The 13,914-nt window shown below is 33.6% G+C and overlaps 1 protein-coding gene across 1 annotated transcript; it reads left to right on the top strand.

The window, feature by feature from the left end:
* The first annotated feature begins 8,394 nt into the window (after positions 1–8,394).
* Positions 8,395–9,980, top strand: LOC139896960 (F-box/FBD/LRR-repeat protein At1g13570-like). Its single transcript, XM_071879594.1, has 4 exons — positions 8,395–8,988; positions 9,063–9,170; positions 9,254–9,409; positions 9,498–9,980. Exons 1-4 carry the CDS (start codon positions 8,407–8,409, stop codon positions 9,795–9,797), a joined length of 1,146 nt encoding a protein of 381 aa, XP_071735695.1. The 5' UTR covers positions 8,395–8,406; the 3' UTR covers positions 9,798–9,980.
* Positions 9,981–13,914: the final 3,934 nt, after the last annotated feature.

Below are 13,914 nucleotides of genomic sequence, written 5' to 3'. Positions count from 1 at the left end.
CATTGATGACATACTTATTTACTCAAAGAATGACCAAGAACACGGTGAACATTTGAGAAAGGTGTTAGAAGTATTGAGGAAGGAAGAATTGTACGCTAAGTTTTCAAAGTGTGCATTTTGGTTGGAAGAAGTTCAATTCCTCGGTCACATAGTGAACAAAGAAGGTATTAAGGTGGATCCGGCAAAGATAGAAACTGTTGAAAAGTGGGAAACCCCGAAAACTCCGAAACACATACGCCAGTTTTTAGGACTAGCTGGTTACTACAGAAGGTTCATCCAAGACTTTTCCAGAATAGCAAAACCCTTGACTGCATTAACGCATAAAGGGAAGAAATTTGAATGGAATGATGAACAAGAGAAAGCGTTTCAGTTATTGAAGAAAAAGCTAACTACGGCACCTATATTGTCATTGCCTGAAGGGAATGATGATTTTGTGATTTATTGTGACGCATCAAAGCAAGGTCTCGGTTGTGTATTAATGCAACGAACGAAGGTGATTGCTTATGCGTCTAGACAATTGAAGATTCACGAACAAAATTATACGACGCATGATTTGGAATTAGGAGCGGTTGTTTTTGCATTAAAGACTTGGAGGCACTACTTATATGGGGTCAAAAGTATTATATATACCGACCACAAAAGTCTTCAACATATATTTAATCAGAAACAACTGAATATGAGGCAGCGTAGGTGGATTGAATTGTTGAATGATTACGACTTTGAGATTCGTTACCACCCGGGGAAGGCAAATGTGGTAGCCGATGCCTTGAGCAGGAAGGACAGAGAACCCATTCGAGTAAAATCTATGAATATAATGATTCATAATAACCTTACTACTCAAATAAAGAAGGCGCAACAAGGAGTTTTAAAAGAGGGAAATTTAAAGGATGAAATACCCAAAGGATTGAAGAAGCATCTTAATATTCAGGAAGACGGAACCCGGTATAGGGCTGAAAGGATTTGGGTACCAAAATTTGGAGATATGAGAGAAATGGTACTTAGAGAAGCTCATAAAACCAGATACTCAATACATCCTGGAACGGGGAAGATGTACAAGGATCTCAAGAAACAATTTTGGTGGCCGGGTATGAAAGCCGATGTTGCTAAATACGTAGGAGAATGTTTGACGTGTTCTAAGGTCAAAGCTGAGCATCAGAAACCATCAGGTCTACTTCAACAACCCGAAATCCCGGAATGGAAATGGGAAAACATTACAATGGATTTCATCACTAAATTGCCAAGGACTGCAAGTGGTTTTGATACTATTTGGGTAATAGTTGATCGTCTCACCAAATCAGCACACTTCCTACCAATAAGAGAAGATGACAAGATGGAGAAGTTAGCACGACTGTATTTGAAGGAAGTCATCTCCAGACATGGAATACCAATCTCTATTATCTCTGATAGGAATGGCAGATTTATTTCAAGATTCTGGCAGACATTGCAGCAAGCATTAGGAACTCGTCTAGACATGAGTACTGCCTATCATCCACAAACTGATGGGCAGAGCGAAAGGACGATACAAACGCTTGAAGACATGCTACGAGCATGTGTTATTGATTTCGAAAACAGTTGGGATCGACATCTACCGTTAGCAGAATTTTCCTACAACAACAGCTACCATTCAAGCATTGAGATGGCGCCGTTTGAAGCACTTTATGGTAGAAAGTGCAGGTCTCCGATTTGTTGGAGTGAAGTGGGGGATAGACAGATTACGGGTCCGGAGATTATACAAGAAACTACCGAGAAGATCATCCAAATTCAACAACGGTTGAAAACCGCCCAAAGTCGACAAAAGAGCTACGCTGACATTAAAAGAAAAGATATAGAATTTGAAATTGGAGAGATGGTCATGCTTAAAGTTGCACCTTGGAAAGGCGTTGTTCGATTTGGTAAACGAGGGAAATTAAATCCAAGGTATATTGGACCATTCAAGATTATTGATCGTGTCGGACCAGTAGCTTACCGACTTGAGTTACCTCAACAACTCGCGGCTGTACATAACACTTTCCACGTCTCAAATTTGAAGAAATGTTTTGCTAAAGAAGATCTCACTATTCCGTTAGATGAAATCCAAATCAACGAAAAACTTCAATTCATCGAAGAACCCGTCGAAATAATGGATCGTGAGGTTAAGAGACTTAAGCAAAAAAAGATACCAATTGTTAAGGTTCGATGGAATGCTCGTAGAGGACCCGAGTTCACCTGGGAGCGTGAAGATCAGATGAAGAAGAAATACCCACATCTATTTCCAGAAGATTCGTCAACACCTTCAACAGCTTAAAATTTCGGGACGAAATTTATTTAACGGGTAGGTACTGTAGTGACCCGAACTTTTCCATGTTTATATATATTAATTGAGATTGATATTTACATGATTAAATGTTTCCAACATGTTAAGCAATCAAACTTGTTAAGACTTGATTAATTGAAATGTGTTTCATATAGACAATTGACCACCCAAGTTGACCGGTGATTCACGAACGTTAAAACTTGTAAAAACTATACGATGACATATATATGGTTATATATATAGTTAACATGTTTTTATTATAAGTATGTATCTCATTAGGTATTTTAACAATGAGTTATATACATAAAAATGAGACTATTAATTTAAGAAACTCGAAAACGATATATATAACGATTATCGTTATAACAACGTCTTACTAGGTACATATGAATCATATTAAGATATTGATACACTTGGTTAATTATGTTAAATGATAAGTAAATATATTATTAAGTGTATTAACAATGAAATACATATGTAAAAATAAGGCTACTAACTTAATGATTTCGAAACGAGACATATATGTAACGATTATCGTTGTAACGACATTTAACTGTATATACATCATACTAAGATATATTATATATCATAATATCATGATAATATAATAATTTAACATCTCATTTGTTATAATAAACAATGGGTTAACAACATTCAACAAGATCGTTAACATAAAGGTTTCAAAACAACATTTACATGTAACGACTAACGATGACTTAACGACTCAGTTAAAATGTATATACATGTAGTGTTTTAATATGTATTCATACACTTTTGAAAGACTTCAAGACACTTATCAAAATACTTCTACTTAACAAAAATTCTTACAACTACATCCTCGTTCAGTTTCATCAACAATTCTACTCGTATGCACCCGTATTCGTACTCATACAATACACAGCTTTTAGATGTATGTACTATTGGTATATACACTCCAATGATCAGCTCTTAGCATCCCATGTGAGTCACCTAACACATGTGGGAACCATCATTTGGCAACTAGCATGAAATATCTCATAAAATTACAAAAATATGAGTAATCATTCATGACTTATTTACATGAAAACAAAAATACATATCCTTTATATCTAATCCATACACCAACGACCAAAAACACCTACAAACACTTTCATTCTTCAATTTTCTTCATCTAATTGATCTCTCTCAAGTTCTATCTTCAAGTTCTAAGTGTTCTTCATAAATTTCAAAAGTTCTAGTTTCATAAAATCAAGAATACTTTCAAATTTGCTAGCTCACTTCCAATCTTGTAAGGTGATCATCCAACCTCAAGAAATCTTTGTTTCTTATAGTAGGTTATCATTCTAATACAAGGTAATAATCATATTCAAACTTTGGTTCAATTTCTATAACTATAACAATCTTATTTCAAGTGATGATCTTACTTGAACTTATTTTCGTGTCATGATTCTGCTTCAAGAACTTCGAGCCATCCAAGGATCCGTTGAAGCTAGATCCATTTTTCTCTTTTCCAGTAGGTTTATCCAAGGAACTTAAGGTAGTAATGATGTTCATAACATCATTCGATTCATACATATAAAGCTATCTTATTCGAAGGTTTAAACTTGTAATCACTAGAACATAGTTTAGTTAATTCTAAACTTGTTCGCAAACAAAAGTTAATCCTTCTAACTTGACTTTTAAAATCAACTAAACACATGTTCTATATCTATATGATATGCTAACTTAATGATTTAAAACCTGGAAACACGAAAAACACCGTAAAACCGGATTTACGCCGTCGTAGTAACACCGCGGGCTGTTTTGAGTTAGTTAATTTAAAACTATGATAAACTTTGATTTAAAAGTTGCTATTCTGAGAAAATGATTTTTATTATGAACATGAAACTATATCCAAAAATTATGGTTAAACTCAAAGTGGAAGTATGTTTTCTAAAATGGTCATCTAGACGTCGTTCTTTCGACTGAAATGACTACCTTTACAAAAACGACTTGTAACTTATTTTTCCGACTATAAACCTATACTTTTTCTGTTTAGATTCATAAAATAGAGTTTAATATGAAACCATAGCAATTTGATTCACTCAAAACGGATTTAAAATGAAGGAGTTATGGGTAAAACAAGATTGGATAATTTTTCTCATTTTAGCTACGTGAAAATTGGTAACAAATCTATTCCAACCAAAACTTAATCAACTTGTATTGTATATTATGTAATCTTGAGATACCATAGACACGTATACAATGTTTCGACCTATCATGTTGACACATCTATATATATTTCGGAACAACCATAGACACTCTATATGTGAATGTTGGAGTTAGCTATACAGGGTTGAGGTTGATTCCAAAATATATATAGTTTGAGTTGTGATCAATACTGAGATACGTATACACTGGGTCGTGGATTGATCCAAGATAATATTTATCGATTTATTTCTGTACATCTAACTGTGGACAACTAGTTATAGGTTACTAACGAGGACAGCTGACTTAATAAACTTAAAACATCAAAATATATTAAAAGTGTTGTAAATATATTTTGAACATACTTTAATATATATGTATATATTTGTTATAGGTTCGTGAATCGACCAGTGGCCAAGTCTTACTTCCCGACGAAGTAAAAAACTGTGAAAGTGAGTTATAGTCCCACTTTTAAAATCTAATATTTTTGGGATGAGAATACATGCATGTTTTATAAATGATTTACAAAATAGACACAAGTACGTGAAACTACATTCTATGGTTGAATTATTGAAATCGAATATGCCCCTTTTTATTAAGTCTGGTAATCTAAGAATTAGGGAACAGACACCCTAATTGACGCGAATCCAAAAGATAGATCTATTGGGCCTAACAAACCCCATCCAAAGTACCGGATGCTTTAGTACTTCGAAATTTATGTCATATCTGAAGGGTGTCCCGGAATGATGGGGATATTCTTATATATGCATCTTGTTAATGTCGATTACCAGGTGTTCACCATATGAATGATTTTTATCTCTATGTATGGGATGTGTATTGAAATATGAAATCTTGTGGTCTATTGTTACGATTTGATATATATAGGTTAAACCTATAACTCACCAACATTTTTGTTGACGTTTAAAGCATGTTTATTCTCAGGTGAATACTAAGAGCTTCCGCTGTTGCATACTAAAATAAGGACAAGATTTGGAGTCCATGTTTGTATGATATTGTGTAAAAACTGCATTCCAGAAACTGATTTCGATGTAACATATTTGTATTGTAAACCATTATGTAATGGTCGTGTGTAAACAGGATATTTTAGATTATCATTATTTGATAATCTACGTAAAGTTTTTTTTAAACCTTTATTTATGAAATAAAGGTTATGGTTTGTTTTAAAAATGAATGCAGTCTTTGAAAAACGTCTCATATAGAGGTCAAAACCTCGCAACGAAATCAATTAATATGGAACGTTTTTAATCAATAAGAACGGGACATTTCAACGACAGGGCCCTCAGACCTGCAGATGTGTTACTTTATTCCTGGGATTGTGGTCGCGATGTTTGTGTTGACTTGACAGGGTCTTCTCCTTTGACACAGTCTGGGCTTTTTGACTTTGTCCCTGGACGTGCTGTGGTTGATGCGGCTCGTCGGAAGCGGGTCAAGTACGAATCTAGCTGTCAGGCGATTGGTTATGGTTTCATTCCTTTCTCATTTTCTTCCCTTGAGGAATTAGATAAGGAGGCTGTTTCTTTGCTAAAGCGGGTTCAGAAGAGTTCGATGGCGCAAGATATTGGTGCCGGTGCTGCTGCTCATATTTTTACTAGGATAGGTTTTGCTATTGCTAGAGGTGTGGGGGCCCAGATTGTCTTTAGGCTTCCCACTAATTTTTTGTAAGTTTTAATACTTTTAAGTTTTAAAAAAAAAATTAAAAAAAAAAATAATAATAATAATAATAATAATAATAATAATAACTAGCAAAAATTGGACCGCGCGTTGCTGCGGTTGTATTTGGATATACGTTGTTTGATACCTAATAGATTTAATGGGCTACACGTTTTTAATGTATTTTATGAAGCTAATGTGGAGCTAGAACTAAGGGGAGAAATTGGGAAAAAAACAAATGAGGCGGTAATTTCTAACTTAGCAGGTGCTCTACACATCAACATGGTTAGCATTTTTAAAAAGTGTCTATTTTGAGTATAGTCAGTTGCGTTTTGTGGGTAAAATTATTTCGAGTTTAATGGTGATGGCGGTGGAGAATAGCTCTCAGCGAATAGGAAATGTAAATGTATAAAAGTTAAGGGAAAATGGTTAGCTTTTTAAAAAAAGCGTCGGTTTTGATCGTAGTGAGTTGCGTTGCGTTCGTAAAATTATTTCGAGTTTAACGATGGTGTCGGCGGAAAATAACTCGCGGCGGGTTGAAAGATAAGACCCGTTAAAAATTAAGGTGGGTTGTTAGATTAAATTGAAATTAGAAAATCGGTTTTCATTTTACACCCTTAAATGGAGGGCAAGTTTGTATAATGTGTTAAAGTTTGGGGGGATGAAGCATAAATGTTTTTTTTTTTTTTTTTTTTTTTTTTTTGTCGTTTGAGAAGCCATGGGGGGTAAAAACGACCAAAAACCCCATGGCCATTAGTATATATGGTAAAAAATAATAATAATAATAATAATAATAATAATAATAATAATAATAATAATAATATAATAATAATAATAATAATAATAATAATAATAATAATAATAATAAAAATATAAAAACTAACAGCTTATAGCTACCAGCTAACAGTTAAAAGCTATCATCTAGTTTTGCTAAACATACACACACTATGGTGATAGAAATTTCTAAACTTCAAAAGGAAATAAATTACTCCGTACAACACGTTCCTTTTTATGCGGAAAAAAAACTCATAACTAAAATAGAACCAGACTTTCACCAAAAGTGAAAGAACTCATCAGAAACACATAATACATACCGACCCAAAACTGTTTCACACCTAGAAAGCATGCAAGAGTGCCTACACCGACCGCAAAAAACTAAACAAAGCTATTTAGGAGCGAGCCAGACAAAGAAAGGGCAAAAAAAAAACAAACAAAACAAACTAACAATAACTATGATGTCGGCCCATAAAAAGGCATAAACAGCACAACACTAAACAGCACTAACAATAACTACTTGTGTAGGCCCAATTACCTACACAAGGCTACCCATAAAAATAAAAAGGCATAACAATAACTATGATGTCGGCCCACCTACAACACTAAACAGCACCTAAAAACGTGAGAAAAACATAAAGCAAAAGGAATCCATGGAAACGAATAAGGCCGCTGCAAATCATCAAACACGATCAAACTCCACAATCAATCACCAGCCGTCTTCAACGCTTTCTTCCCTTTTACTGTAAAATAAAAAATTTGCCCTAAATTAAAATACTCCTACTTTCTCACTTCCGTCTGGTTGGCTCCTCTTTGCACTTTCAATTCAAAATTGTAACTCGAGGATGATAATGGAGCCCTTCTTTCTCCCTTCCATCAAAATCGTATAGGTAATGCATTCGGGCTCTTCTTTTTTTGTAAAAAGCTTAATTACATGTAATGTTTTATTACTTTGCTCAAAAATTAACTGTACTGCGGATTAAAATTTCATTTCAAATCAAGTTTTATTTATTTATCCATCTATTAAATTTGATTAACAAACAGCTACGCAATACTTTAATCTGAAATAAAATATCTTACTCGAAACCCCTAATTTTCCAGCCCTAATTCTGATATAAGTAATATTTTATATTCATTTTGAAAAGAACAGTGCGTTTGATTTCATACGTTTTCTTACATTTTTCATGTTTTATACTTGTTTAAGTTGAAAGAAATGTGTTATCTGTCTTTGTTACCACTGACTGAAATTCTAAAAATATGTCCCTGTTTTCTATGAATGCGAGTTATTTAAACTTTTTTATTAATTTAATAAGTTGGTTTCCTCCTTTCTGTGAATGATTTTATTATTATTTTTTTAAAACATAAGTGTAAATTTATCATCACTTCTCTTATAACAGTCCCTTATAGTTTTTGTTACTGAGTCCGAGATATCCCTTTTTGTCATTGTTCCCAGGTATATTAATAAAATGTTCAATTTTCTATTGCAGACTTGTGGAGTGTATATGATGGAAACTCAATCCCTAAGTTCGGATAGAATCAGCTCCCTTCCTCAAAACATAATTGATACTATTTTAACTCTTATTCCAATCCGAGATGCATTGAGAACGAGCATCTTGTCAAAGAAATGGAGGTATTCCTGGATGACCATGCCCAAACTTGTATTTGATCACAACTTGGTTCCAGTGAAACCTGTTGGCGAACTTATGCTGAAATATAGGCTTGTCGATGTGATCTTCCATGTTTTGTTAATGCAAAATTGTCCGACGTTTATAATGTTCAAGCTTGATATCAACAAATTGGGCATGAGAACCGAGTTTGACCAGATGATACTATATCTATATAGGAGAACTAATGTGAAAGATTTGATCATTGATACTTTGAGTTTATTCTACACTCTACCCTCTTCGTTCTTTTTATTGCAAGGATTGGAATCTTTACGGCTAAAATATTGTGAATTCAAACCTCCGGTCACATTTAATGGATTTAATAAGTTGAAGAAGATGCATATTAATAATGTTCAGGTTTCTGCTCAAGTGCTTCTGCATTTCCTCTCAAATTGCCCACTACTTGAGGATGTCGTTCTGGTAACGTGCATATAACCTTTTATGAAGCTCTTTCACTCGAAGATATCATTTTAAATGTATGTTTATTGATGCAGATTGGTTTTGAATCAGATTATCCTGAAGAAACATCCTCTAATTTTGTAACGTTTTTCCAGTGTGCGCCTTTGATTCATACTTTGCGTATCTCAAAGTATTACATGAAGGTGATTTTTGTTAAAATTTGATTACATCTCACACAAGAATATTGTGATTGCTAATCTTAGTTTTGTTTTTTTTCCTCTTAAAGTTGTTTGCTGCAGCAGGTGGTATGCCAAATAAGCTTCCAACTCCGCTTCACCTCAAACGTGTTGATTTGAATGTGTGTCTTAGGGAACAAGATGTCATTACATTTGCCCTTTGCATAATCAGGAGCTCTCCAAATCTAGTAAAGCTTTTGTTTGAGGTATATATATAGCCGTATTGCTTACGATAATGGTTCTTTTAATTCAGTTTTAATGACATTTAATGATTTAATCATGTTTTCTTATCAGATGTATGATAATGAAGAGTTGTCGACTCAAGAAAGTTTCGTGAACTTTGTTGATCTCCAAGACGACTTGAGTTTGACTTTAGATAATCTTGAGCATTTTGATATATTAAGTTTTAGTAACAATAAATTTGAGATGGAATTTGTGAAACTCATCATGGCTAAGTCGCCTGTACTAAAGATAGCACGAATTACGCTTAAGTACGGTGTTTCTGCTGCCGAAGAATTGAAGATTCTTAGAGATCTGATTTATCTGCCATTTCCACGTGCATCACATTCAGGGAAGTTAATTATTAAACGCTAAGAAACTTCTTCATGAAGGATAAGATTTTGGGGATACCAGGTAATTGTGCGTTTTAATGTTGCATTATTTTGTGAATTACGTGTTTTGATTATGTTTTCTTATGTCTTGTTAAGTGCTACTTTCTACCTTGTTATAAATCCGAATCTTGATTCTGAAGTAAATCATCCTGTGTGGAACTTAGTTATGTCCATTATTTTGTACATACTGCTTGTTCTTGTTATGTGTGCTTACTGCTTAGGAATGCAATTTCTAATACAGGCCTACGAAAAACCCTAAATCAATTAGTCAAATGCGTGTAACCACGATTGAATTGAAAGCTATGTATTCTTGAAAGACCAGTCTTCCTTACTATAAGTCGACCACCTAAGCACATACTTCTTATGCAGTTAGAACTTAGACATGAATGCTTAAATAGACCAACAAACACTTATAAACAATACCTTATATCATAACTCTATTTGTTTTTTTTAAGTGACTTGTAAGCGTAAATAAGAAATAATCAAAGAATATCAAGATCAAGTTACTCTCACCTAAATCATCCCTAAAATCAAGAGTTCAAACCTGTAAAATCAAGACCAGTCTTCCTCGCTAGATACACGTCCTAAAATCAAGTTACATCGTCCAGATTTTGGTCATTTAAAGAAAAATAATTATGGTAGTGAATTGCGGATCCTCCAAAAAAAAAATGAGATATCTTAAATGTAGTTGGTCTAATTTATTTTTTTTTTAAATAAAAAAGAAAAAAAAAACAATGAGAGTTTCATCTTGACTGGTTGAGAGTGTGAGTAGGGATGGCAATGGTCACCCGATCCAGTTGATATCCATCCGATTTTAACGGATATGGATGAACTTAAATGGATATGGATACGGATATGGATGAACCTAAATGAATATGGATACGGATATGGATAAAAAATTTCATCCATAGATATATCCATTAACACCCAAAATACATATATAAATATTTAAGTATAGGTATATACATACACATTTACTATTACAAATGTATTTATCGTTATACATACATCTTGCTTGCAACTATATGATGAATTAAGTATGGTAGGATACAGTAAAACACGTATATCTAACAAAATAAACATACAAATTACATTTATAATTTGTCATGATATATGTTTAATAGTGTATTCAACAAAGTGTGTTCAATTTTCGACAAACATTACACGTTTTTGTGAATAGATTTCAATTATGTCATGTTATATTTAATTTTGTTATATTACGTTTTTGTTTTCATCGCATATTCGGAAATAATATAACTTTTTTTGAATATCCAATGGATATCCATTAACCCGCTTAATCCATCGGATATGGATATGGATGGATGAACTGAAATTAGATGGAGATGGATATGGATATGGATGACCAAAAATTAAATGGATATGGATATGGATATGGCGTCACCTGCTCCACATCCGATTGTAGCGACCCCGACAAATCGTCATTGACGGCGTCGACTACTTAGGTCCCGTTACGTAGTCGTAGGTCTTTAAAAATAACGTTTGACCAAAAGTATGTCGCATTCATTTCAAAAGTTAAGATTTGTTTCAAAGTTTACAAGAATTGTTCATCCAAAGTTACGTTACAAAGTTACAAGTACAAGTGAATACTATGCGACACAGTTTAAAGAAAGTCAAAAGACGCTCCATGTAGTGCATATATACTCGACATCCAATGCAAATATCAAATAATGAGCGGAAGCATGTTTCACATATCGTTCAAAGACCTGAGAAAAACATAGAAATCTGTCAACGAAAACGTTGGTGAAATCATAAGTTTAAGTAAGTAATTGAGTAAGTAAAGTAAGCCGAACCACAAGATTTGCAAAGTTGAAATAATAGTAATACATTCTAAAAGTTAATATTCACGAGCACCCAATTATCAAGGCTTAACGTTCCGTCCGTTGATACCCCATTAATAGTGCTAGAACAACACTGCTTCTCGAAAATATATTTCATCCGTAGACGGTAGCGAACCGTCCAAAATGAGGGTTTGTCAAACCCATATGACCATACAACATAAGTTCACGCCTACACTTACACCCTGCAAGTGTAACTAATGATAATCGAATTGAGGATTTTTGTTCTAAACTCGTATGTAGAATGTTTGTTTTCCTGTACTTGTGTTCACTTAGTTAAAAGAAACGTTTATGTTTTCTCATCCCAAATATAAGTTCAAAAGAGTAAAAGTGGGACTATGATCTCACCTTGAATGCAAGAGTAATAAAGTACTTCAACAAGTAAACGCGTGCAAAGACAAAACTAGTCTTGACCTAAACAAATAGGGTTGTATCAATAACGGTAAACACGATCGGTCAAAGATGTTCAATTAGTCCTATGGCTCGTTACGACTCGATTATATAGCATGTGAATCAAATTGTCAAGTTTCATGCAAGATACAAGTAAAGGATCATGTTAGAAAGATTGCATAATCATTTGGTTAAGTTTGACAAAAAGTCAAACGTGGGTCGGGTCAAAGTCAACGAAAAAGTCAACACGTATGGGTCGGGTCCCGAACTATTTTTCTGTGCTAGTTATTCATATATAAGCATGTTAGAACAAGTTTCATGTGAATCGGAGGTCCATAGCATGCCAAACATTTTACGTGAAATGGGTAAGAAAAACAGAATCTGGAAACCCCTTTGGGTCGCGCCGCGACCAGGGGCGCCGCGCCGCGGCATTGCTCGTGATCTGGTACCTGGTCTGCGGAATTTATTCAAGTCCCAATTCTAAATTCAAATAAGCACAACTTGCAAACCGTAAACACTTATGACTCGTATTTTATATCGTTGAAAAGCTCTTCTAAATATGTTTCATCAAACAAAAACATCATTTCAAATAACCGATTTCTCGTCAAGTGATCATTTAAAGTCCATTTTCCAAGTTTCAAGCTCACAAAATGCAATTTAAGTTTCGGGAATCCAATTCACACATGTGATATGCCGTTTTGAAGGTAATGAAACATATATTACAACTACACACTTACAATTAACATTTCATGGCATTCAAGTATCAAAAAGTTCATCTCAAGAACGATCAAACCCTAATCAAGGATCACAAAATCATAAATCATGTTTTTGAAGTTTTACAAATCAACCTACACATCAAAATGAAGCTAGTGATACTAGTAACACAATTAAAACATGAACTTTAACAATTTAACAACCTTTAATCTTCCAAAATCAAAGATTAAGAAAACCCATTTTCAAGTGTTCAAACTAGTTACTGATAATGTAGCGTGAGGGTACGAAATAGTATTATTTATAGTGCGAAATACTACAAAATATGACACAAGTTTTATTAATTTACGGATGGGATATACCTAAACCTTGCTACAACACTATAGGCAGTGTACCTAATCGTAAAGTAGTGTAGTTTTTAGTAAGTCCGGTTCGTTCCACAGGGAGCTGGTGAAACTTACTATATTTTTAACTATATTTATACAAAATATATATAATTATATAAGTAGTAATATTATTATAAAAAGGGGGGTTTTACCGTTTAATGACCGGTTTGTCGATTCTATATTTTAAGCGTAAAGATAAATGACGATAATTAAAGTGCGTAAAATAATGACAATAAATAAAATGACAGTAAATAAAATTGCGAGTAATAAAATGACAGTAAATAAAGATACGATGAGAAATATAATAAAAGAATTATGCTTATTTAAACTTCCGTAATCATGATGTTTGACGTGTTGATTTTAATTTATTACCATGGGTTAATTGTCCTTTGTCCTGGTTTATTTGATACGTCTATCTGGTTTTTGTCCATAATAGTTCATCGGTCATAAATATAAAGTGCGAGTATCCTCGTCAAATTACCCTTATACCCGAAGTCAAATATTCCAACTGATTAAGGATTTAAACTGTGACGCAGTTATCACTTCTGTCAACAATTACACCAGTTATTACTGTATGTAATCCACCCCTGTTTTAATTAGTTTATGAATATTAATTCATCCACTTGATCAGAATGAATAATCAATTACCCAACCCAATTGATTAATTAAATGATTATAACAGATTCCATATGAACATCACTAAATAGGACAACCATAATCATTATTAATTATTAGGTTAATTAATTTGAAGATAGGT

The sequence above is a fragment of the Rutidosis leptorrhynchoides genome, chromosome 3, assembly GCF_046630445.1.
Source record: "Rutidosis leptorrhynchoides isolate AG116_Rl617_1_P2 chromosome 3, CSIRO_AGI_Rlap_v1, whole genome shotgun sequence".
NCBI classification, from domain to species: Eukaryota; Viridiplantae; Streptophyta; class Magnoliopsida; order Asterales; family Asteraceae; genus Rutidosis; species Rutidosis leptorrhynchoides.
The sequence above is the reverse complement of the archived record's forward strand: the minus strand, read 5'-3'. Positions and strand labels throughout refer to the sequence as shown.